At 48.6% G+C, this 24,910-nt stretch overlaps 9 protein-coding genes across 9 annotated transcripts; 7 read left to right on the top strand and 2 right to left on the bottom strand.

Annotated features, from left to right (window-relative positions):
- Positions 1-572: 572 nt before the first annotated feature.
- EV420DRAFT_1692101 (putative Zn-dependent hydrolases of the beta-lactamase protein) lies at positions 573-1,661 on the top strand (the record flags this gene model as incomplete). Its single annotated transcript, XM_060479358.1, has 2 exons — positions 573-940; positions 982-1,661. The coding sequence occupies 2 exons, from the start codon at positions 573-575 to the stop codon at positions 1,364-1,366; spliced, it is 753 nt and encodes a 250-aa protein (XP_060329120.1). The 3' UTR covers positions 1,367-1,661.
- Positions 1,662-5,230: 3,569 nt separating this feature from the next.
- Positions 5,231-5,910, top strand: EV420DRAFT_1552211 (uncharacterized protein). Its single transcript, XM_060473503.1, has one exon. The coding sequence runs from the start codon at positions 5,480-5,482 to the stop codon at positions 5,870-5,872; it is 393 nt and encodes a 130-aa protein (XP_060329119.1). The 5' UTR covers positions 5,231-5,479; the 3' UTR covers positions 5,873-5,910.
- An 85-nt stretch (positions 5,911-5,995) lies between these two features.
- Positions 5,996-8,734, bottom strand: EV420DRAFT_1552201 (uncharacterized protein). Its single transcript, XM_060473502.1, is given in 5 exon segments — positions 5,996-6,306; positions 6,322-7,247; positions 8,142-8,165; positions 8,218-8,490; positions 8,544-8,734. The coding sequence occupies 4 exon segments, from the start codon at positions 8,589-8,591 to the stop codon at positions 6,366-6,368; spliced, it is 1,227 nt and encodes a 408-aa protein (XP_060329118.1). The 5' UTR covers positions 8,592-8,734; the 3' UTR covers positions 5,996-6,306; positions 6,322-6,365.
- Positions 8,735-13,755: 5,021 nt separating this feature from the next.
- Positions 13,756-15,523, top strand: EV420DRAFT_552502 (uncharacterized protein). Its single transcript, XM_060482542.1, has 3 exons — positions 13,756-14,978; positions 15,059-15,233; positions 15,300-15,523. Exons 1-2 carry the CDS (start codon positions 13,893-13,895, stop codon positions 15,083-15,085), a joined length of 1,113 nt encoding a protein of 370 aa, XP_060329117.1. The 5' UTR covers positions 13,756-13,892; the 3' UTR covers positions 15,086-15,233; positions 15,300-15,523.
- Positions 14,922-16,785, top strand: EV420DRAFT_552534 (uncharacterized protein). The gene is made up of 6 exons (XM_060482543.1): positions 14,922-14,978; positions 15,059-15,233; positions 15,300-15,676; positions 15,727-15,967; positions 16,024-16,192; positions 16,245-16,785. The coding sequence occupies exons 2-6, from the start codon at positions 15,120-15,122 to the stop codon at positions 16,625-16,627; spliced, it is 1,284 nt and encodes a 427-aa protein (XP_060329116.1). The 5' UTR covers positions 14,922-14,978; positions 15,059-15,119; the 3' UTR covers positions 16,628-16,785.
- Positions 16,786-17,266: 481 nt separating this feature from the next.
- Positions 17,267-18,438, top strand: EV420DRAFT_1552181 (uncharacterized protein). The gene is made up of 5 exons (XM_060473501.1): positions 17,267-17,353; positions 17,407-17,700; positions 17,752-18,128; positions 18,172-18,259; positions 18,310-18,438. The coding sequence occupies exons 2-4, from the start codon at positions 17,591-17,593 to the stop codon at positions 18,237-18,239; spliced, it is 555 nt and encodes a 184-aa protein (XP_060329115.1). The 5' UTR covers positions 17,267-17,353; positions 17,407-17,590; the 3' UTR covers positions 18,240-18,259; positions 18,310-18,438.
- Positions 18,439-18,498: 60 nt separating this feature from the next.
- Positions 18,499-19,297, top strand: EV420DRAFT_1692079 (uncharacterized protein; the record flags this gene model as incomplete). Its single annotated transcript, XM_060479357.1, has 1 exon — positions 18,499-19,297. The coding sequence occupies exon 1, from the start codon at positions 18,629-18,631 to the stop codon at positions 19,295-19,297; it is 669 nt and encodes a 222-aa protein (XP_060329114.1). The 5' UTR covers positions 18,499-18,628.
- Positions 19,298-19,729: 432 nt separating this feature from the next.
- Positions 19,730-21,261, top strand: EV420DRAFT_1749061 (uncharacterized protein; the record flags this gene model as incomplete). Its single annotated transcript, XM_060480272.1, has 5 exons — positions 19,730-19,962; positions 20,027-20,109; positions 20,143-20,431; positions 20,521-20,808; positions 20,919-21,261. The coding sequence occupies 5 exons, from the start codon at positions 19,730-19,732 to the stop codon at positions 21,055-21,057; spliced, it is 1,032 nt and encodes a 343-aa protein (XP_060329113.1). The 3' UTR covers positions 21,058-21,261.
- A 1,411-nt stretch (positions 21,262-22,672) lies between these two features.
- Positions 22,673-24,250, bottom strand: EV420DRAFT_551968 (uncharacterized protein). The gene is made up of 5 exons (XM_060482541.1): positions 23,712-24,250; positions 23,565-23,656; positions 23,411-23,501; positions 23,031-23,359; positions 22,673-22,971 (listed from the first exon to the last, which is right to left on the bottom strand). The coding sequence occupies exons 1-5, from the start codon at positions 24,007-24,009 to the stop codon at positions 22,708-22,710; spliced, it is 1,074 nt and encodes a 357-aa protein (XP_060329112.1). The 5' UTR covers positions 24,010-24,250; the 3' UTR covers positions 22,673-22,707.
- Between the last annotated feature and the right edge of the window lie 660 nt (positions 24,251-24,910).

Below are 24,910 nucleotides of genomic sequence, written 5' to 3'. Positions count from 1 at the left end.
TCCTTGTAAAGTGTTTGAAAAGGCACACACTAGGACGTGTTCAATGTGTGTTACTTGTCTCAACGTTGTTTCCTGTAGGCATAACTAGATGATGCGCACAGATTGGAGGAGAGCAGAAGACCCTGTTAATGGTGCTATGATGACGGCAAACGTGCCGCGGCACGGCTTATCCGGCTAGTGCCGACCCTCAGCATTAGCCTGCCACGGCAACAACTGTTTTTTTTTTGGTGGCATAGTTTCCCTTTCCAGGGAATCGCAAAACGTGGAGTCCGCCATTGTCGTCTCCCAGTCTGCTCCATAACTCGTGTAGGGCCCGTTTCTGGAGGGAAATACTTGATCCACCTCATCACTCCCAATCTTCGCCGGTGTTCTTCCACTATATGGTTCGTTCATACCAATATTTGTAATCGAATCAGTTGGATTTCTAATTACATGGGTTGGATTTCTAACCGCATAGGCTGGATTTATAAGGAGCATTCCTCCATTACTGATCATGCATTCATGCCCAAAGCCCGTAAAAGAAGGCCAGCATCTTCTGCCCTCGTCCCTCACAACTAGCCCCACCCCCGACAATGTCTCTTGATTTCAAGAGCAGCCTGAATATCACACATATTGGCACCGTCACTGCCATTTTCGAAATCGACGGGGTCAATCTACTCACAGACCCGTTTTTCTCCCCCGCCGGCACTGAGTGGGATGTAAGTGTCGTGGTCATAAAAAACTCCGACACCCCAGCTCTCGGGCTGCATGACCTCCCGCCAATCGAAGGTGTGTTCCTCAGCCATGAAGACCACCCGGACAATCTCGACGAGCTGGGCCGCCGCCTACTCGACGGCCGCAAGGTCATCACAACCATGGATGGCACCAAGCAGCTGCACCCGCGGCCCGGCGTCCGCGGCATCCGTCCCTGGGAAACAGTGCTGCTCGAAGTAGGCGGGAAGTGCTTCAAGGTGACCGGAACACCCTGTCAGCACCTACCAGGGGGGAGTGCACAGGGTTTATTCTGACGGCACCCGAGTTCGGGAGCACGGACGGGTTGCCGAATGCCATCTATTTCTCCGGAGACACCGTCTACATCGAGGAGCTGGCCGAGATGTGCAACAAGTTCCACATCGTCGTCGCCGTGCTTAACCTCGGTGCCGCCAAGGCGCCGCTCCCGGATGGCCCGCTGCAGATCACCATGGACGGCAAGCAGGCTGCTCGGCTGTTTCGCGAGATAAAGGCAGATATCTTGGTGCCCATGCACTATGAGTCATGGAACCATTTCACGCAGTTTGGGAAGGAGCTAGCTAAGGTCTTTGAGGAGGAGGGTATCCAGGACAAGGTTTGCTGGCTCACGCCCGGTGTGTCGAAGAAAGTCATATGATTTCAGGCTGGTCGTTTCAGTCATTTTCCGAAATTCAATTGGGAAGATGAAGTTCCAAGGATAATTAAATTTCTTGTAGTCAGTTTCGATGGATTTATAAACTATCGCCTTGCTCAATATACCTCGACACGCCTTATGCTGAGACGTAGTAGAGCCCCCAAATATGTTGATAAACGAATCTTCATTCTCGAGCCGATCTACGCATCCTCTGACTTCATTTCTCATTGATTCGCTCGTTTGCAACTTCCTCAGTTTTGGTGAGCACGGCAAACTCTTACTTTTATGTGCATAACTGAGTAAACTATTTTCACCTCGTTATGGGAGCTGAAGATGGGAACCGCGACCATGAAGTACAGAACTGGTTGTAGCCGCCCTTAATACTGGCGATCCCTACAAGTTAGACGCCGTCTATACGTATAAGAAACTACAGAGGGTGAATTAGTTCACACTAGTCTCTGGAGCTGCGCTATCGTCCGGTTGCATGTCGATGGTAGCTTTTCCGAGAATGCGGTGGCAACGACAAGCTCGTATGTAGCACATCACCGATAACACAGGTGTGCTCTGAGGCCGACTCGGAGTCCCACTGAAAAACAGCTGATCTATGTTCCTACGGGTGCATCAAGCACGGTTCAGCATTGAGAGACCTCCCAAGCGAGAGGTATGATCCAAGCAGCCAAGAAAGAGTGAATGAAAGAGTCAGGTAAATGGAAAAGATTCGGTAACTGTGAAGAAAAGGACTTGTGAGAAAACGAAATCAAAAAGGTGGAGACAAGAGACCCACCACAAAGCGTCAATCTTGATTTATGAGGAAGGGCTTGTGCAAACCAAGGCGCTCTAAGGCCACTACCGCAGGCAACGAGATATTGGACTAGAAGGGCTCTGGTACGTCACAAGGACAGGTGAAATTATAATTCATAAACATATCGCCCGCCTTTAGGTTGGAGTGACCTCTGAGCCTACGCCCAATCCATACCAGGCAGAGATGGCTGCTAAAGTCTTGATGCTGTCATTGAGAAGGCAGGAAAGGTATGGTTCTGAAGCAAGAGATGGGAGGGAGGAAGGATGATATAACCTGTGGTTTCCGTTCCCAGGGTGAATGCATCATTCTTCGTCTACCATTTGGCGAAAAGAAGTATATTAACATCTTTGTAACAGGCAGGACATGGGATAGCAAACCCAACCATAGGTAAGTACCAGCACAATCAGTGTAAAAGAAAAATACGTCTCAGCCAACAGACGACAACGTAATTCACCGGCACGAAGACAACAGCATACGTCAAGCGGCTATCAAAGTTGGGCGCCTAAAACTATGCGAGCGTCCATATCCGCCTTCTAGAGAGACGGGCAGACATGGCACTCGCTGGAATGTGAAGAACGAGGATAAACCATCACGAATAGAAGGATTCTCCTTCCCGCATATTCAATCCGAATGCTCGAATTGGTACTCCACGTACGACAACTTGAAAAAGAGAGCGGGCAGAATGAGGAATGTGGCTAGATTGTGTCCATGCGGCAATCACACATGGTCGGGGCAGATCGAAGGAAGTTGAAGTACTGCGGAGAGACCGATGTGCTGAGATGCGAGGAGAAGCCTGAGCAGGGAGGGATCGGATTGATCCAAAGTCAAAATTGCTGGTCTGAGGCTGGTATCAATGTTCTTGTAGGATACAGGCAAAAGGACCGCAGTTCTTCAACCTCCTCTCCCCAGGACCATCCGCCTCGTATTTGGTAAGCACGACAAAAGAGACATCACATCAAGGTTACGCGGACGTTGCGTTGAACATTCCTAGCAAGATGGATTTAGACTACAATGATCGAGTCTGTGAGTGAAAGTAACGGAATGAACAAAACGCGCGTACCTAGCCCTCCCATCCGTTAGGTTAGATTCCCCACCAGTGCAAATCGAGCAGCGACAATCTTGGATAACGCTATCAGCGAGATTTCGTCTTCCTTTCTCATCCGCCCTGAACGTAAATGCAGTGGTTTTGGAACGACCGCTGTTGGTGACTGGCTTTGAAGAACAAGTGGTTTTCGTTGGCGCGACTCGATACGTGCTATAGTTCGTCTGGCTGAGGAGGAGACAAAGGTGGATATCGAATATTGAAGGCTAGCGAGCCGGAATGGACGCTATGCCCGATAGCCGACGCCAGGCGCGGTTGATGTAGAAGTCGTCGAAGGGATAGCATATATCCAGCTGCGTTCACGTCTTCTACTTCCTCTCTTCGGTCACCGGTGTTCTCCGTCATGACATGTTTGTGAGGATCCAAACCCGCAATCGTTATCGATTTATCCCCCAACTAATGATGTTGAAAGAGCCAGGCCGACGTCCCTGTAGGCATAACAGCACGACTAAGCCGATGATCGATGTTCAAGCATCCCCCCGATATGGAACGTGGTAGTGCTTCTGTGATGCACAACAACATCAAGCGCGCGTGCAGTGAATGAGACGAGACGCGATGGATGTCCTGTGCGGGGAGGGAGTAGATCGGTTAAAGACGAAGCTGATCGTTGCGGATGCATTGAATAGATATGGCGAGAATTTGAGGATAGTGTTGAGTTACAATGAGTAGGACATGAAAAAGAAAGGCCATGGTTCTTGACTGCCATTGACGCTGCTGTTTCATGACTATAAAGAGTCAGCGAGTCGAATACAAAGTCAAGACACAATACGCATGGTCAATACTTGGTCAATCCGTAACGAAGAAACACGGAGATTGACGCTGAAGACGAGTTTCAACGGCTGCTGGACAGTGTCTGTAAGCAAAAGCAACGGAATAGACAAAGAGACTCGCAAGTAAGTCAACAAGCCCCGACGACTTCATCCTTGGCTTCGATTTCCCAAAAGTGCGTGGTTAGAGATTGAGGTAGAGGAGAAGAGGTGCGAGTGATGCCGGGGCACGGCTTATCCGGCTAGCGCTGGCACTCTGCCGCGGCAAATCAGGGTCACAGCCACATCCGAAGTTCAGCGCTAGGAACAGGAGGAAAGGATGAATCCGAGCCTTGGAGTCCTGGACCTACAAAATCATACAATCTGAAAACGGAAAACTTATCGTGAGCACCCACCTGTCCCTTTAACTCGGACCACCACTATCTCGCTTCCATGTTCACTCGTCTATTCCCGCTCTCTTTTCACGGTGTACTAATCGTGCAGGTCTATAATTCCAAGGCACGGGTTCCGATGGTGACAGCGGGTGCCACGGCATGCTGATGCTGAACCTCGCTGGACAAGTTCTGCCGCAATACCAATAGCACCATTAGATTGAACATGATCTTCTGCTCTCCCCAATTTCTAACCCACCGTCTAGGATCTCAAACCCTCTTTTTCTTTTCAAAAGTTTTGTCTGCATGTTTTAGCCTTGCAAAATTCCCACTGGAAGGCGACCTGGTGCGTAAGCTTATATATATTCCTGCAAGGTCGCATAGTATGTGATGGCACGCGAACCCTCCTTGGAAATAGTCAAGACACGATACTAGCGTGTGATCTGCGCGTAGCGTTTCTTCAATAGGTGCGTCTCTCCACTGTATTAACAGGATTTTACTGATCTATAGAACCTCTGAAGCTCTCGATCATGTGGCTACCCATCAATACAACACGGTTCCACCAACTTTGTACTTCTAGGAAATTGAAGCTAAGGATTGGAGCTATTGATGGTGCGGAGGGATAACCGACTATCTGAGTACAAGTTAGCCGTCCGCAGTGTCACGGATGGGTTTCCACGCGAGGCTTCGGTGTGCGTACTGTTGTCGGTGTGCTCAGTGATAATAATAATAATGGGTTGATATCCATCTTCTAGGATGAACCGCATCTCGTGAGGCTTATCATTCAACTTTGTAACGTTTAGTACCCAACTCAGTCCAACTGCCCATATAGCATGAATAGTATCGGCATCGCAGGATTCTCTCATGACTTTGGTGCTTTCTCCGGGAAACCTCAAATTTCGATGACCTGGCCTTGAGCAGTGGTGCTAAGTCACGATCCTCTTTAAAACCCTACTTTCCTGGCTACTGAAACGCTCTTGCCCAGTTAGCCTCACGGTTGCATGAGGTTTTACTGATCACTGGCACCCCTCAAATGGAATTGATAGGCCCCGCTCTCAGCGGGCCCTCATCGAAATGTACAAGAACGTCGGCATCCAAAACAAACTCCGCACAAGTAGAATTCGGCGACATCGATCCAACGTGGGAGCAGCTCAATTCGAGCCTTCCATCCTCGACGCAGTCGTACACGAATCCCTACGAATGCACCCACCCGTTCAAGAGATCAGGAGAGTGGTGCGTATTCTACCATTCAGCGATTCAGCAACCGAGAGTGGCCCTCAGCTTACATCTTTCGTGGGGGCAGCAGAAGATGTCATCCTTCCTCTCGCTACACCCGTAGTAACCAAGTCTGGGGAGATGACTAACAGTATCTTCGTTGCCAAAGGAACTCTCCTTACCGCCCCCATTCAGACGCTGGACGTATCCGAGAAGATTTGGGGCCCCGACGCGAAGGAGTTCAAACTGTAGAGACACCTGGAGGACAGTGCTCTAAGAGCAAAGGAGATAAAGGGTCATCGCCACCTCCTGACATCCAAATGGAACTCGGATGTGTCTTGGGAAGGCGTTCGCCTTGGCTGAGTTCAAGATAAGTCAATTTCCTCAGGAATCTTGCTGAAGATCTGGTTCTCTAGGCTGCGCTCTCTGTTCTTATAAAGAACTTTCAAAACAGCCACAGACGGATGAGAACGGCCCGTGCCCATCCCCTCCTAGAACCGGAGTATGCGTAACTAGATAACTTCTCTAAGGTGGGCTTTTTCTCGTATGGCGGAGTGGAAGCTATGAGGTGCGGTATTTTGCTGGAGGATAATCCAATCGAGAATACGCCTCACGGGCCGGAAATGCTCGACGAGCCGCTGATTGTCTCCAGATATATTGATAATAGGACATATTCAAACCAAGCTCAGATCACTCGAACTACTGTTATACATGATTACGACTACCACAGCGTATGGTAATCACCTTAATACCAAAGGCGTTTATTCATTCGTCTCCCGGAAACGAGCAGAAATGAAAATGGAAGTGATGCAATTTGCTGCGAGGTCGACGAAAGTGACCGACTCATAAGATTGACGAGATCAGCATACGTCATTTCCTTCTTCCAGTCAGTCGACCTCAAAACACGAAGGAGTGTCTCGGTAAAGACCCCGCGGCATCCCTTTGTTCCCTTCACCTCGTAAGAAAAACCTGCTGCCAGAATTACACAAGAATACATATCTGGCCGCCAATCCTTTGACAATACTGATCGATAGCCAGAGAAATATTTCCATCTTTCATCCGCAGCGTGTAACATGCTCTTGAGGGAAGCTTTAGATATGCTGGGTATTTCTTGTTGCTGGCGTCTGCTTACGCCACCGCTGTAGTCGGAGTCTACAATGAATGTGATCTTAGGCCCCTTGGCACGACATATCAGTGCAAAAAGACTGTTGAGCTCTCGGTCGCTAATGCCGGATATCCGTTGTCCGCTGGCGTCCTGGGTACCGTGATCGATGGGGAACAGAACTTCGGTAGGGCAGAAACTGCTGGGGCATTTCCCTGTGTCAGGATGCTCTAAGCAGCGGTAGTGGCCGCCTACCCCAGCGAAGTAGACGATAATACTATCGCCTCGCTCAATTTCGGGGTTGTTAGCGAGACTGTAGAGCATATCTACAATATTAGCGTGGGAAGGTGTAGACTTGGGATCGTCAGAGTTTGTATATTTGGAGCCAAGTAGACACTGGATACGGTTTTCTGGCACGCCAAGGTCGTCGGTTAAGAAGCGCTTCATTAATAAAGCGTCTGATACGCAACCACGCAAGAGATAGTCCGGGTACGCATCGATGCCGATGAGGACAGCCCAAAATCGAGGCGAAGCTCGATAAAAAATGGGCTCAGACTTCCGTGTCCCGTGAACATCCGGGGTCTGGTAAGGATGAGGCCGACTCAAAAGCTGGATTCGGAGATCATCATACGACATTCCCTCCTTGCAATCAGTCGACCCCAAAATACGAACAAGTTTGCTGGTAAACACCCCACCGAATCCGTTCATTCCCTCCATCTCCCTTGCAACCTGGCCACTCTGACACGCTGCCAGAATTACATGAGAATCCATATCTGGCCGCCAATCTTTTGATAACACTGATCGATAGCCAGGGAAATGTTTCCATCTTTCATCTGCAGCATGTAACATGTCCTCGAGGGAAGCATTATATGTCAAGGCGGTGCTGCGTATTCCTGGTTGCTGGTCCCTGCTCATGCCACCGCTGTGGCAGCAGTCTGCAATGAATGTGATGTTTTGCCCCTTGGCATGGCATATCAGTGTAAAAAGACTGTTGAGCTCTCGGTCGCTGATGTCGGGTATCCATTTCCCTCTGGCATCCTCAGTATAGCGATCGATAGGGCACAGTGCTTCGATGGGACAAGAAATGTCGCAGCTCTTGTCCCATTCAGATTCGAGATCATGTTTTGCACAGTAGTAGCTGGAGCCATGTCCAGCATAGTAGATAATGATATTGTCGCCTCGCTCAATTCGAGGGTTGTTGGCGAGACTGTAGAGCGTATCTACAATATTGGTGCGGGAAGGTGTAGACTTGGGATCAGCAGAGTTTGGATATTCGGGGCCAAGGAGACACTGGATACGGTTTTCTGGCACGCCAAGGTCGTCGGTTAAGAAGCGCTTCATTAATAAAGCGTCTGATACGCAACCGCGCAAGGGATTGTGCATGTATGCATCGATGCCGATAAGAACAGCCCAAAATCGGTACAGGCCAACGCCGTACCGGACCTACGACAGTTGGGATGAGTGTAATGGAGGATGACTAGGGATATGCACTTACACCTTGGGTCAAGGAGTGGGATCCATGCGGACCAAGCCTTTTCAACTCTGCATCGATTTTGTTGAACGCTTCTCGAAGGGAGGCAACACTAGGGATGCGATAACCAACTGAACGCTCCCCTAATGACCTAGAACGCCTTTCCGCTTCTTGAAGGACCGCCATAGAGTCGGTGTCTTCAGCAAAGCCTATCTCATATTCCTGTGCGAGCCACCGCACCAGACGCTTCAAACGATATGCTTCCTCCAGCACATCTTGACGATCTACAAGTTTCGCCTATGCAGCAAGTCTAACCAGAGGGCTACAATGTCCACAAAACAAAATCTTACCAGAGCGCAGATGACAGCGTCAAAGGTCGTTAATTTTCTAACGCCCATGGTTTTCTGCCACAGAGAATGATGGTAGAATGGCAAGAAGCATACGATGAGGGCGTGGCAATGACACCAGCAGGATGCAGCGTGTCCTCATCCACATCACGGATGTCGGAGATCCTGCCATACATAGACAAATTCTTCAATTTGTGATCGACGCAGGGTAGACAACTCCGAGTCGGAGTATTCCGCCGAATGGTCAAGTCACAGGAAAAAATCGCCCGTTCAAGGGCATGGCAGGTCGCTTTCGTATTGGAACCTGTACGATACGTGTGTGAGAGCTAGGTGATATACAAGGCAGTATGCAGGAGTCAAAGTCTAATATGAAGTCCATTTCGTATCCATAAGCAAAACAGCGATCCGTGAATGTCCAGTCCCGATAGAATTGGTCCAGGGAGTGTGCGAAACACATAAAGCTCTGTTGACATCGACGAGAGTGAAAAATGAAATGCTCAATTGACTAAGAGATATGTGGAAAACATATCTGGCAGTTCAACGAGAGCGATAATTTCCTCCTCAAAGCGAAAATCGCCTAGCTTTCTCTGTCCGTCAAAGAGTGTCACTCCCACGTTCCGGAGGTCCACTTTCGGGATAGGCCCACCCTTCTGTAGACACATCGGGATACCATCACCACACCCGTGCTTGTTATCGCATCACTTGGTGCGCCGATTTCGCCTTGGATGGGGTTCCAGTTATTGTACGGAGATGGTGGACTTCATCGAGGAGGCAGGAGATGCATGGCTGTATGACGCTTCGGGTCCGACTGTTATAACGCGCTGGGTTGGAGCTTCGTGTGGGGTAAGATCAATTTACGGTCCAAGAAGTTTGTTCGTTTTATCTGTAAATGATCTGGTTAGACGCAGCAAGTAAGATGACGAGATAGTAAAACCGATTAACAGATCAGCGTAACAACACAGTGCATAGAAGATGGAATCGTGGACATACGGCGTGGTCGGAAGGGGTCCAGAGCATCATCGGAAGTAGCATGCGCCGCAGTGAGGCTTCATCCTTGATATCGGTGTCGAGCATCTCTAAGAGATACACCAAGTTAGCATGGAAGAGAAAGAGGAACGGATGACGACGTACAAAGGATCTGCCTGACGAGCTCGATACCACATACCACCTTCGAATCTCTCAGGTCACCTTCCGAGAAAAACGACGTCAAGATTGTCCTAATGAACGAGACGTTAGCGAAGGGTTAGACTTGCGTAACGGCTTGAAGACGCACTCACAAACTGCTGGTCTCTCGCAACAACGCACAACGCACGAATGGGGTGTGATAGCTCGGAATAGTGGATAACTGCTATCTATGCGAAGGAGAATTTGACGCCGAGCACGTCAGAGCAGCGTCTGGTTCCGGTAAAAAAGTCGGTAACACTAACTCGTGAGCTTGAGACTATTGCTTGTTTAAGTTATGGAGGAAGATTGGGATAAGATGCGATGGTTACGGATCCATTGATAGGTATGGCGAGCAAAACATCTGGGGCCTGCGGACGGTATCGATGCATGCATGGATTGCGGCAGAATACAGGCAAAAAGATCATGATTCTCAACTGCTAGGCCAACTACTCAGATACTTCATGACTGTAAAGGGTCTGCAAGTCAGACGTAAATTCAAGACGAAAACTAAACAACACGCACCATCAACCTCGCAACTAGACTCGCCACCGTCGAAAAATTCCTTTGCACTATCCGCATCGTGTCATGCTCAGCACGTAGCGCCTTATATGAAAGAGATATCGAGGTTGACGAGCGGTCCCAGGACGCAGAAAAATGGATTTGAGCCATAATCACGGCTGTTGGACGGGGTCTGAGTGAAAGCAACGGAAACGAACACAAGTTATGTACCTTTAATGCCCACATTGACGATATGGCGGGTCCATATGTTAGATTAGATTTCCTAGCAGTAAAAAGTTGATGGACTTCGTGGGTGACTCAAGCTTGGAGAGAACCCACAGGTTAGGTAAAGTCCTTTCAAGCGATGGAGAGGATAGATGCACCTATTCCCGCTTGCCAGATGGACTGCGGCTAGATAAACACAAGATACACCAAAAATTAAAGAACTCTGACTCGATGACTGCTTCCAGGGTGCTGGTGAGTTCACAGGTCGTGGTATCCTGGGCGACTTTGGAGGGATACAGCTATGAGTGCCGGTGACCGGTGACCAGTAAAATTGTTGAGACGCCGGACCATCTGCTGATGAGAAATTCTCCTAACACGCCCTTTGTTTGTGTTACGTTGACCAGTCGCAAGAATTTGAAGACCAAGTGCGTTCGAGAATGGTGGCTGGAGAAGTGGTATTTGACATTTGATTTTTTTACATAATACAATTTTGATTTTAATGTCACGGTAACTACCTCCTCGCCTCACTCATCGACCTCGCTCGCAGATTACACCTACTTCAAGCAGTGGCCATCGCAAAGGCCTTCGGAATGTACAATGGCGGCAACCATCAAGGCAGGTATCGATAGGAAAAGGAATTGAGGGGACGGGGTTTCATGAGGGACTAGTTTCGTTTTGGGTGCGTCTACTGTGGTTTAGCCTTGTAATTTGAATACTGACATCTTTTTCCGACTGTAGTATCCGTGACGGCCAGAGACGAACCATGCCTCGCCTATCGCCTGAACCTTGTACCTTGTACGTATTTTCTACCTTTCATTCTTGTGTCGCTGACCGTTCGAAAGATTCGATTCAACTGTTTCACGAGAGGAGTCAAATTCAACGAGAAACAAGGAATGGCCGAGGTTTATCGACTTCGGCATCCGTATTTCACAAAATCGTCAAGTTGGCCTTCGATGGGGCTGAGGATTGAGAGAACGAGTGTTGAATTTGGTGCGTGTACTACTTAGACCCTGTAAACTGAATCCTGAGCCCTTTCATCGACACTAGCACCCATAGCAGCCAGAGACGAACGACAGCTGCTTGCTCTCTCGATACTCTGATTTTGGTCTGAAACGACGTATAGTTGCCCGGCGAGCAGCACTATCGAGGCTGGAAGGCAGGGTGGAACTGAGAGGGGAGGGATTGAGAGTACATGCGCAAGGTATGTGCTTGCACTCCTTGATAGTATTCTAGGTACTTACTCTCCCAAACCCTAGTTCGATCCCTCTGATCAGCGACATGCTCGAGGACTTGGAATCCTGTTCCTTCTTCGACATATAGGGTGTAGACGACATCAACATATCAAGGTGACCATGGGCTGGGGCCGCAACAGGGAGGGTGCTTCCACGACGCGAAGAGTTAATAAGGGGAGGGAAGGATGGTGAACAGGCCCCAAAATCGGTCTACGACAGCGACAGGTAAGTTCTCCCTCCAATCTATGTAGAGAGAATACTCAACGTAAACAGGGAAACATGCTTATCGGCTGGCAGTATGAATGACCCTTGAGATCAGCTACACGTACCTTCGAATGGTTAGGACCGACATCCAGAAGAGAGGCCGAGAGGCTGAGGTCGTACAGGGCGGTACGGGGACCGCCAAACGATACGACAGCATCCAACCACGATGTGACACAGCTGTGTGTGTTCCAGAATGAAGACGGCTCGTACGTCTGCAGTGCTTTGTGTCGAGATGCCCTTCAACGCGCAGGACATTTTGTATCGTCGTCTTCTTCCTTTGCCTACTTTCTTTCCCATTTCAAGCACTCCTACTCGACTAGTGAGTTCATTCTTCCCTCACGTTCATCACACAGCTACTGACGAATGTTTTCAGTGACTCTTGTGCCCTTCCTACCATCAACCGCCACATCGCTGCGGTCACGAAGCCCAGCTCACAGCAGGAAACCTCCTCGACGAAGACGGTGTACGATGGATTGTTCCAGCACGTGGTCGACTATTCCAAGGAGTATCATACCATGCAGTCCCTCACAATCGATTCTAGTCATATGGAAGGATGTGCACAAGTTCGCCTTGGCCGGTCGTCGCCTGTTGGTTGCCAATGGTGAACCAATCGCTATCAGGACGTCATCCCCGCAACTCGTCTCTGGTGTACGCGTTTTGAGCTTGAAGGAGCGAACACGGCGGATTGGAAAAGGAAGCATTATGACTTGGCTTATTCCTTCGTCCGTCAAGCTCATAATCTGCAACTACAGCGTGCGAGGACGCTACGTTGTCAACTCCCTCCAATGGCACCTGAACACCTTCGTTCGACGCCCGGCCACGGACAAGAGTGAACGAGGTGCCAGCGATGCCGTTGAACTTGACGATTGTTGTTTTCATCAGTGTGTGTGATTGAACGACTTTGATGCTGACCGGAGTATCAGTTTCGTCCCTCAGGACAGTGAATTTGAGTTGATGAGGTATGTGTGCGAGTTCTCTGTGATATATAGTTCTAACTTGGTTCACAGATATCGGGCGACTTCGAATGTCAAGTTACCTTTACGAATTTACGGCCATGACGAGCTCGTTGACGATGGTAAGCTCAATTTGGTTCCTTGGTATGTTATTCTCTTCTGACATCGTTGTTGTGTAGCCTGGGTTGCATCAACACAGCTTTCAATCATCAAGAGGACGGCAACGACGGTATAGGCCCTACAACCTTGGCTGGTGCGTTTGGGGTAACATTTGAATGAGAGGTGCGTTAACCTCGATTCTTTCTCTCTCATTTCCTACTGACACATCGTTCTTTGCTGTAGGGAGCTTGACTAACGTACAGCGAGACAATGAGATCAATAGTAACCACTATCGACTCTGCTATGTGAGCAAGATTCGGGAGAATGGGAATGGGATGGCTGTGCTTTGAAAAGGATACGAGGGAGGCTGGTAGGTGCCGACAATTGATCGTCTCAACGGTTACTGAACTTTTTGCCCCAGCCACCAAGCATGAGTGGAGGATGGCGAGCGTTGCTTCCCTGACAATCTCGGCAGAATTCCGAGGCTTCAGGGAGGACAGGAATGTGCCTTTCTGCTGTTGCTGAATTGACGAGTACCACGACTCCATCAAGTATGGACTCGGCCGCCTACCGATGGTGAGAGTAATGCTATGATCGCCTTACACGTCCACAGTTATACAGTTAGTTTCCTAAACAAGAAGACAAGCAACAGGTGAGCTCTTTGTCTTTCTCACTTGGAATACGCTCAATATGTAGCTATAGACAAGGGCTCGCGAGAGGAGTGTTTCCTGGGCTATTTCTTTGAATTCGACCAGTAGCACCGCTCCCGCATCGATCTTGATCTACACTAGACCAGACATTACATCCATCAACAAAGTTTATAATTGCCCGCCAGTAGAATACAAGGCAGGGCCCGTGATGGAATCTTATGCAATACTTACGGCGAACTGTAGCTTTGAATCCGTAACGAACCGGCTATGCAGTTCTATGGGGCGCCTAACGGCGGCCTGCCGATTGCTGGAGTTGGCAAGTCAACCAGTCACGATGGCACAAGCGCCTATTCCACGAGACATGAAGAAGAAAGCCGCTATCCTTTCGTTGCCTACCATCACCAGAACATGGACATCGACGCACTACCAGCCCCCATAACCACTGCCGATGCTCCCTTCGATGACCTCGCCGACAATGCTGATCTGGTGATCCGTACAGATGACAATGTCGACTTCTTCGTCCTCAGCGCGCTGCTATCGCTGGGATCCCCATCATCGTTCTTTCATCAGGTTCTGCAAGGCAACAAGCATACAGAGGAGAGAGATGGCCTTCCTGTCCTCAGAGTGGAGGAGGACAGCGACACGTTCCGAGATATCCTCCTTTTCTGCTATCCATACGCCACCCCCAAGATTGGAAGCATCGAGCAATTCATGGAAGTGGGAATGGCACTGAACAAGTACTGTATGGATCTTGCAACGGAGAGGTTCATCCAAACGGTGCTCGTGTCATCTGTGATTAGCGAGCAACCTTTTCGGGTATTCGCTCTAGCAGTCGCCAATGGATGGAAGGAAATAGGAGAAGCTGCTGCCCGGAATACTCTTTCCATGCCTCTCAACCAGGTGGTATCGGATATTGAAGAGCTGGGTGTAATTAGTGCCCGCCATCGGTATCGTCTTCAAGATTATCATGTACGATGCGGGAAGGCTGCTCAGATCCGGGCAGGGATGGGAGTGTCGCTTCCTTGGCTTGACCAAAAGACTTCCGGTCTTACGTTCTTGCGCCGTGACAGTGTGTGTCCATGGTGCTGTAGCGGGATTCGTTTCGTGGCATATGGAGACTCAGGAGAGCGTTTATACAGCCATGGGTGGCTGGTTGATACCTACTTTCAGCTGGTGAATGCAAAGCTGCTCTTGGAACCCTGGCCGCAAGTTGCTCTGGACGATCACATCATCGATCAAACCATTGTCGCTAGCAACAAGCAATGCGGAGCTCACTGGAACAGTATCGCTGGTAGCCAGATTCTCCGCCTTGGAAAGATAGTGGCGGAGGAAATCGATAGGCGAATTTCAAAGGTGAGTGATAACCGCTAACTGCCGAGCATCTAGGACATGGGTCGCTGACACGTGATTCTCTTGCTTCACTACCACCTCAGAGCTCACCTCAGTGTCGCGTTGAATAGCGGTGCTTAGGATTTCCTTCTATTCGAGGTGTCGATGCACAGCTGCATAAAGTATAGGCATCTTGGCGTCAAAGACTTGGTCACCAAACGCTATCATCAACGGTCTGGCTCTGAGGAGAGTATAACGCTATCAGAAGGAGGATATCTAGTGAGTAGAAATTTATTCGCTTCATGGCAGTCTTGAGAATCATTCGTGAATACTAAAACTCACTAGGACAGCTCCTTGTCAGAGCCCGAGCAGGATAGGCGATACACTTGCCCTCTTCAAGCTGATTGCTTGAGTCCTGTAACTTGCCGACAAGCACCTTCTACCATGACTCTCGATAGCGCCAATTTGGGATGCTCTGATCCGCCCAAAAATCTTCAGCATTCTCCCGCTTTCCATCCACCTCTCCGCTGGCCAGGCTTCTATCAGCAACCCGTCGAAAATCGTATCATAGATGGCACAGACTGGATCGGTTCTTTATGGGCAGTCTTACACCGTACAAATCCTCCTTCGTACCGTGCTTCCAAGTGCTTTGAATCGACGTCTACGAAAGTAGGCCAGCATCTCAAATTGCATCACATGTGCAATTTGGGCTTCATCCAGTTGTGAGCCCAATATCCAGCCTCCTTCCTTTGCTTGGCTGATGTGCTTGAAGTCTTACCAAATCGCACGTCCAAATAAAAACACTCTATGTTATTTACGACATCCTCGAATACTGGGGATACCTTGAAAGTACCTGGCCTGGGCTTATCAACGACATTCTTCAAGAAATCAAGGACAGATGCTCGGACACAGTGGAATACAGTGCTAATCTTCGCCGTCGATGCAAGACCGCTGGACCGGAATTGGAACACAAGATGTCGATGCTGCAAGCGGTAGTTATCAGACAATACAAAGTTGGTCCAGAGCTTTTCCTTCAGCCACACGAAACTCATCCTTCGCCATCACTCAGGATTCCAACCCTAAGAACATCGTCAAAACTATCACTTACGTCTTCAACGGAGGGTGTACGATAGGTGCCTTGGTCCTTGCTCTGCTTTACCTCTGGAAACCCGACGAGTCTTTATATGCTTCCTGTTTACAATGGATTGGGATAATTTGCGCCCACACAGTTATTATAAGTAAGTATCTTTCCGATACCAACGGTGACCGACTACTGCTCATCTCGCTCAGCAATCCATATACATCCGTGCGCGCGCGATTTTGCCCAAGACGTCAACAACTTGAACATCAACGCCTTCCAACTGATTTGGGCTGTGAGAGACCTGGCAGGGCTACTGACCTGCATATCCGAGTCTGAGAATCCATCGTTACTTGATATGTTGCGTGCCGAGCGGTTCCTAAAAGCTTTCCAAGCATCGGTGTGTCATGTTTCTGTCCTTTCTATCGTTCATTTCAGCAACTACCCTATCAAGTTCCTAGGAGGACGTGAAGAATTATCAAGGCTTCGGTCGTATTTGCAGGAGTTGCCCAGCTGGACCGACAAAAACTTTTGCGCACACCATTGGAACGACCCTGACAATGTTCTGCTCCAAGGCCACTGTATCGCTTATTAGGCACCATCGACGCGTGCTCAAGGCGTCTTTCCTCACATTTCTCGACTCTCCAGTGTAGCAGCGACGAGCATCTGCATGAAGGTTTCGAGAATGATCTCTCGTGGTGACGACGGGAACATCCAGACGGACCTATCTCGGCAGAAGCTTCGACATCTCTCCATTGTGAAACCGGAAGCCAGCACTGCTGCACCTATTCCTGTCTCTACTGCTTCAGGAGATGGCCTCTCAACGACGAATTCCAGCCAATTCCTGTCTGTCACACAGATCGCGGAGGATTCTGCACGAGAAATGGATGCTCGGTGACTGGTTCGGTGTATGACTTGCTGCTATTCTTCCTCGAACGTAATTTTGCCTCTACTAGCGTGGTGTCCTTTTCTCTTTCTCTTCCTACGACGCGTTGAACTACATAGGCTTGAAATTGATATGTATGGCTCAAACGAAATGTATTATCAATTTTTTTCGACTGGCAAGTAAGACATCTACCAAGTCGTTTTTCATGACTAGGCAAGCAGTTTACGTATCTCCTCGGAGATGAATCGAACGTAAGCGAATCCATATGAGAACCCACCAATCGTTTACTCAACTTCCGACGGAAGAAGCTCAATATGTGGTCGTTATTCGTATCTTCTTCCTTCAGTACCCTGACGCCCAATTCCATCAGGATCGTATATTACGAGGATTCTCGGACATTCGCACACAGGTAGAATGTTTTGGGAAAATCGTAAGGTAGCTCTGCTGGTGTATGTTTGCTTGAAGAACGCTCACCTCACAACTGTAAGGACTGCTCTCGCCTTGGTCTATCACCACAAGGAATACCCATCTATGAGTGATTAAAACCGAGTTACGACACTTCACGTTTACTTGGTTTTTATAGATTGTGCACTCCCGCTGGGCCGACTTCTATCGTTTACCAACCCACAACACTCGCGGCCGGCGTCCGACTGCGCAATTGGATGACTTGTTATGACCATTCCTTCCAATCCTTATCTCGCTGACAAGTCGATTCCATCTCTGGCTACCGAATTCATCGACATCTTCAGAAGGACCTCATATGAAAACACCCTTCTCAGGCAGTGCGTGTATCGTCGAAAATCCTTTACTTCTGTTCTGACCTTGCAAGCAAGAATTTTCAATCATTCGGATGCCATGAGTATCTTGCAAGTCATCTACGGCATTCTTCGATTCAACCAGTACCTGGTCGATGCTTGCGAGCTGCTGGGGACGTTGACACCAGCTCTATTGCATACGAGTCGTCAGTACCATCTAACAAGGTCCAGGGCATCGGCGTTAACTGGCGCGTATGCGAAAACGTCGGGTTTGCCCTTCCGCAATGGCAAAAAAAGACGCGTCCCTGGACAGCGCCTCAGAAATGAAAACGGTGCTTCTGTCTTCTCCTGCCGACGCCGGAACGGAGAAGGCCTCTGCACCATAATTCTGCATACAAAGAGCGTGCAGCGCGTGCTGGGATCAACCTTGTGGTCGAGACGTCGGAGGAGAAACGGTGTACCGCTATAATCAGCTGCACCGGAGAACTCTGAACGAAGAGCGGAAGGCGCTGTTGTACGAAGAGAAGATTTGGGCGGCTAATCAAGCTGTAGGAAGCACAATGTAATGTTCAGTCAGGTGAAGATTCTGGGGAAGTCGCCTCAGCGACTGACGGGAGTTTGGAAGAGAGAAGTTACCTTTGCGGTGGTCGTTCACTTGAAATCTCCCTACACAAATATCCACATTTCAGTTTATCGAGAGCCTGAGAATAGCGACCTGAGGACTCGTAACAGACTCTCTCATCGCCCTTGGATCACTAGTCTAAGCCACCTACTGGTTTATGATTTTTTTATTGGTTCAAGGAGCCTCGGCATTTGCCGGTTGTGCCCAAATATGTTGCGCCACACGATCACGTGCATTACTTTGCGGTCATAAATTTATTGTTCTGCGCGACCTGAACATCCTTTCTTGCCTTCGTGCTCTCCCTCCACCTCGCTCGATTATCCTAACGCTACCATGTCCCACGATGCGAGCATGGATTCGAGTCATCGCTCTGCTGCACAGTCCGCCACAGGGAACAAAACACTGCCACAGGAGTCTCTATCCGACCAGTCGTGCTCTTCTGTGCACAACACTTTGCTCAGCAACAATGAGTCTGACACCCCACAGGTTCATCCCAAATCCAATCCAGTTCATCCTATGGCAAGATATGATCCATACATTCGAGCCGATATCAGCAGCCGCGTGTTCATGCCTGCAGATGATTTTTTCACCCAAATTCTCCATCTTCCTCACGACTGGCACACTAATAACGAGATTCAATCTCTTATTGCGACCATCAAAAATGATGCTACATTCAGAACACACGTCAAGACCTACGTCGAACAATGCAATCCCAAGTCTGGGGATAAGACTTCTCATCCTGACGGGCTGATGTTTGATTGTGCGTTCGATGTTCTAGGTGTCACTGAAAAGGACTGTGGACTGGGCCTTGATGCGAAACCGGTCGACAGTGGCTCTCAAGATATCCCTGATAGCTGGAGCGTTCTTCGTTCGATGCTTAGTTCAGGAAACTTGTTTGATGCTATCCAGGATAATGGACCTGGGAATAAAGTGTCGTGGGTTCAAAGTATGCGTTGTCAGGAATTCAAGCCCGATGAGTGTTATCTTGACGAAAGGATCTGATGCTATCTATCGCGTTCTTATGCCTAGTAAGCCTCATTTATTCTTTCTGACGTTCATTTAAAATAAATCTCTGTATCCAGACGACAAGGGTCCCCGAGTAAAAGTGCGACGTAAACCTATCTTGCATCGAGACCCTAGGGGTTATCTTGTGCTCCTACTCCTCCGGCTCTAGCTCAGGATCAGACGGCGACGACCTTTCTCGTGTCCGTTCCAAACTTCCCCACACTGGCGTGGCTCGTGACGTCGTGGCCACCAGGAAGGCAGCAGCACTTTCGGAAGAGGAAGAAGCGCAACGGGAAGAAATAGCAAAGGCCCGCCGAAACATACAACTCCAGTGTGGTCGTTACGCCCTCGAAATTCTGTCTGGTGCCGACATTCGAACACACTGTATTGGTGCACTGGTTGCGGGCGGACGCATTCAATCACTCTACTATGATGGCGGACTATGATCGCTCCGCCATCATTGTGTGCAAACCGGTTGTTATCTCTGAACAGGAGGGTACTGACGTTACGGACGCGTTCGTGGCAATGCTCATCGGATTGGGTCGCCTTTCTCTCAAGCAGCGAGGCATCCAAGAACAATTTTACAACGACAAGGTGCTCATCGAGAATTACATGAATAGATGTGGTGATCCCGACGCCGTCTTTGTTGGAGTAACGCTCAGGTTGGTTAAAGGGGATGAAAAAGGTTGAGGTCACCCTTGGCTGGATTATATTGCGCCATCCTAGCATCGTCGGTCGGGACACTTGCGTAGTCAAGGCCACATCGGAGCATGAGGAGTGGAAGGGTAAACAACTGATTGTCAAGATCAGTTAGCCGGACATCCACCGAACATCTGAAGCAGATTTCATTGGGAAAGCTCAAGAGAAGGCTCGAAATATGACGCAAGGCAAAAGGCCAGACTGGGCCCTAGATCACTTGCCGGACATTCTCCTCTCTCAAGACTTTGGCTACGACGCGAAGTCTCCTCAGGCGAACCTGGCGGATTTCTTTGCAAAGACCATGTTTGCAGACAAGAAATTTGAGTACGAGGGACGTGTGTGTCGAATCGCTGTCGAGGAGAGACTGTATTCCTTCGATGAACTGCAGACTGCCTCAAGAGTATGCTCAGGTCTTCTTCGACATTTTGCACAGTGCGTACATTATTCCTCTTTTCTGAGTGATTTCTGACTGCCGTTGAAATTCACAAATGGCTCTATGATCACCCGGGAATTATTCACAGGGATATTAGCAAAGGCAACATTATGTGGCGCCGGACCATCGATGGCCATCTACGCGGGGTCCTTAACGATTTCGATTTCTCCTCCTTCCGAGACGACACCACTTCCTTGCTTCAGCGTGTCGGCACTCGACCTTACACGGCGTATGAACTCTTCGATAAGAAGTATGTCGAGGATCCACCGCCTACTAAACACCTTTATCGTCACGATGTGGAATCCATTTTCTACGTCATCTTTGTTGTCGTTACCAGCTCGACACTACACAGGAATCTTCCGAATGTGCGATTCCAGTACGCACAAAGGTCTCTTCCAAATTCGACGAATGGTTTGAACCTGATCCTCATAACATGTTGGGGATAACGAAATTTGGTGTTTTCGGGATATTGAATGCCCGCGTTAGTCCAACAGTAAATAGCGGCTTCGCCGATTTTCAGCCTTGGATGATCCGATCACTGGTCTTCACCTTCAGTTCAGGCGGGGGTTTCTTTTCGCGATGCGACATGATTTACGCCAAGAAGATCGAGAAGAGGAAGGATTAGCTAGGGAGCCCTTTGACGATGAAACTCTACAAGACCGTGTTTCTTAGTCCTCGTCGATATCTGTAGTAAATTTGCCGGTTCCACTCTTGTAGTACACAATGACCAGCTCGAAGCTAGTGCCTAGTGCTAAGTAGTATTTGCTCTCAACTCATGCTTGTAGCCTTTATCTTTTATTTTTGCGATTTCGGTGATGGAAAATGAAAATAACCCTACTTGGCACGTGACTAGACTTTGCACCACCGTTAACAAATTGAAACTTGTCTTTCTCCAAGATTCCGCCAAGTCTCTGTTAACGAATCCGAGTCCAGAGCTTCTCCTTTCTCTCCGATGTTGCGGGTAGCACCCTTGGCTTTGGTACCTCATTTGGCCGACTTCTATCAGCTACCAGTCGAGAACAATATCATATCCGACACTTTTTGAATCGACTTTTTGTGGACAACCCTCTATTGCAAACCTGCCTTTCTGTATCACGTTGCAATGACTCTACCGAGTTGATTGACCCCATCCTGTATTCCTATAGTTCGGCCACGCTCACCGCGATGTAACTAGAAACTTGGAACCACTCTTTTTATCCTCTTGTAACGTCTATGCAGCCTCACCAGCCCACATGTCGTGAGAATTCTCTTCACTGTCGACACTATCCTCGAATGCAGGTGGGATCTCGGCAATACTTGCTACGGTCATTGTCGACATCTCTCGAGAAATTGACTCGGATAGTATGGTTTTCAGTATCAGCCTTCGGAATCAGTGCAAGGCGTCCAGTTTGAAAATTGAGCGCGAGATGCAGAGGCTGGAGAGCGTAGTGCCAACATCACAACGTTAGTGGGAACATCGTATTTGTTCATTTGGCTTATCCGTCTTTGTATAGGACTTCAATCCGACAATCCTTCAAGTTCTTGTCGTTTATGAACGTATCACCTATCACTTTGTGCACAGCGGCATTACGTCTTTCGCTTATCTTTTTGGTGCTGTTGATCTTGATTATCTTTTCTGCCTCTCAGGGACTCTGGGCTGCTTCTTTCGCTCTCATCATGGGCTTTCTGGCATACTAGGGTAAGTTCCGTCTTTATTCAAGTTGCCGATCCTTAGGCTTGAGCCTGATCCCTCGTGTGCTTCCATACCCGCTACGATTATTTCAACATGTTCATGAACTTCACATGCTCTGCTTTGGCGCCCTTTTGTTTATCTGGGCTTGGCAGGATGCGGATAGATTGCTCACCCTCATAGCCGAGTCGAGAGATTCACAGTTGTCTGATATGTTACGCGCCAGGAGATTCTTGGAGTTCATCAAAGCTTCGGTATTATCGTCCCTATTCAGTCAAATTTCCGCTGAATGAATTTTGGTTTAGTTGATTGACGGACATGTCGAGCTATGGAAGTCGTGATCGCGGATCGAGACCATGCCAAATTCTGCTGACAAAGTGTATGCGATAAAAGATCAAGATGCGTATGACGATGGGACCTCATCGATAGAACACCGTTGGTGTCATACCAGTGCTCGGGAAGCAGTTCTGGCTATTTCGCGACTCTATCATCGAGACGGATTCTGTGTGACCGAAGGTCCTCTACGGGCATACTGAAAGATAGATACCATAATATCAACGACATGGGAGGAAGAGAAGAAAGATGGCGGTAATTAGACACACAATTCTATGCATTCTCTGAAGCATCATCATCATTCCTATGGTCAACTTCTAGGGTCTTCTCAACGACATCACCCTTGCATCTATTCAAAGCGGAATCGCTGTCTTCGTTCGTATTGATCGATGTGTATGGATCAGCGAATTGAATCCTCTTCGAATGACCGGGCATCTCAATAGCCTCGGACCTCGAAGAAAAGATAGTCGAGGCAGTGTCTGCAGACCAAGCCTGGCCCCGTGCAACTCGGAAAATTATCATCAATGTGGAAACGATCTGGAGAGCGAAGCAAAGATGATGAAATCAACACGGGAGAAACACAATTAAGCACTTGCCTGTGCCTCTGAGAAGACCTGGATGAATACATTCTGAATCGGATGGTTCAAAGAGAAAGGAATGATGCACAGCATCGAGAATGTGGAATAAAGCGCAGCAGACTCTATGAGCATAGTCGCCACATTGGTATATTGGCTTCCGTATCTCTTCCCCATGATTCTCGAGATCCTCCATCGGTACATCAATAGGCGCAACACGATGGCTAGTGTCATGACAATGTTCAGGGCCAAAGATACATAGAGGAAAGGTATTGTAAAATTAACGTTCTTGAACACCCAGGGTGAATAGTTCGGGTTGCAGACTTGAATGAGCCACATGAGACTGATCGCTAGGGCTTATATAAAAGTCCAAGTTCGGCGATGAAGGGGAATCAACATACTGAAAGATGCGAGATAAGCCAGAACAGGGAGAACCAATATCGCCCATTGTGGATATCCACAGTCTGCGTATACGATGACGCATCGCCATACCTAACAACGAACTCGTACTGTAAGACTTTTGCATAGATATTCGGAGAGGTTGTAAAGACATACTACAACGGCGTCCGAAAGCCAGTTGGCGATAATGAAAAACGTATTACCCATGGCGTTCACGGGTAACCAGAAATAGTCATACTCAAATGCCGCTGGAATATTAAATTCAGAAAGTAGTCGAACATAGAGGGAATGGGATTAGCTTACAGGGACCGCCAGGATATAGACGGTAATCTATGAATGCTAATTCGTTGATTTTAGCACCAGCAGCCGCGTACAGCGTAGCACAGATGAATAGCAGAGAGACATAGAAGATCCAAAACATTTTAATCTTGTAGTTGCTAGGGTTGATGGAACGAATGAGCAAACTGAGGCATTGCACGGAAAGTGTGAGCGCCACTCCGTAAGCTACTGCGGTGATGAAGATCCCTGCGAACCAGGATCGTTCACTGAGAAGGACGCGAGGAGACTCGTTTGGAGTCCAGCTGGGGTTAAGAGAAAGCATGATGCAGATCTCAAGGTACAGATACTTGCACAGACATACTTATACATGAAAGTATCACGATGGGAAACATGTGAAGCATGACTTTGGTGGTGGGCAGCAACTGAAGATTGCCAAGCTAAATAAATGTACGGCCATCATTATCTTCCCGTTCGGCCCGCTGGACACAAGATAGCTGGACTGGATTGGTACACGAAAAAGTAGCTACCAGTGGCGGCAGTGAATGATTCATAGAAACATGCTGTGTCACGATGTGATTACCCCGGTCTGATGAGTTCGAATCGAACACCGAAGCGCCGTAATACCTGAAATGGTGCCCGATATTTATTATTAATGCCATTCGTTAATTGGACTTAGCTTCACGGCCGTGCTTAATATCTGGCTCTTTTCACCAGTTTATGTGTCTTATCGGTAATGATCTTCCATTGCGCGCGGTGCTTGAGAAGCTCGGACTGATTGTGGAACAGTGAACCCCAACGCCACCTCAAGTTCCGACCGTCGCCTTAGGGAACTGTTCGCAGCAGATGTTTGAATTGCTGTATTGACCGGTCCCTTTGTTTAAAGACGAGGTACGGTAACGCAGCACCCAGTATAGGATAAATCGCCAGTACAATATACTTCAAGGAGTCGGACGCCTGCCAGTGAAGCTTGAAGGGTGATAGCAAGTTATCGGACATCATGCATTATTCCTCACGCCGTTCGCCGATGTATCCTGAGGAGGCCGCTCTTCTTTGGGAAACAGTATCACGATTGGCTAAAGAACACTATCGCTCAATTTCGTTGAAAATTTGAGGCTATTTTGATCCTCTAGTTTAGTACAGTTCCTCTCCGCTGTCTAGAGACCTTTGTGTAAGCACATAGGGCTGTACATACAATGGTAATTCAGTAATTCAATGACTATATA

This window comes from Desarmillaria tabescens (assembly GCF_030435595.1).
Source record: "Desarmillaria tabescens strain CCBAS 213 chromosome Unknown EV420scaffold_24, whole genome shotgun sequence".
NCBI classification, from domain to species: Eukaryota; Fungi; Basidiomycota; class Agaricomycetes; order Agaricales; family Physalacriaceae; genus Desarmillaria; species Desarmillaria tabescens.
The sequence above is the reverse complement of the archived record's forward strand: the minus strand, read 5'-3'. Positions and strand labels throughout refer to the sequence as shown.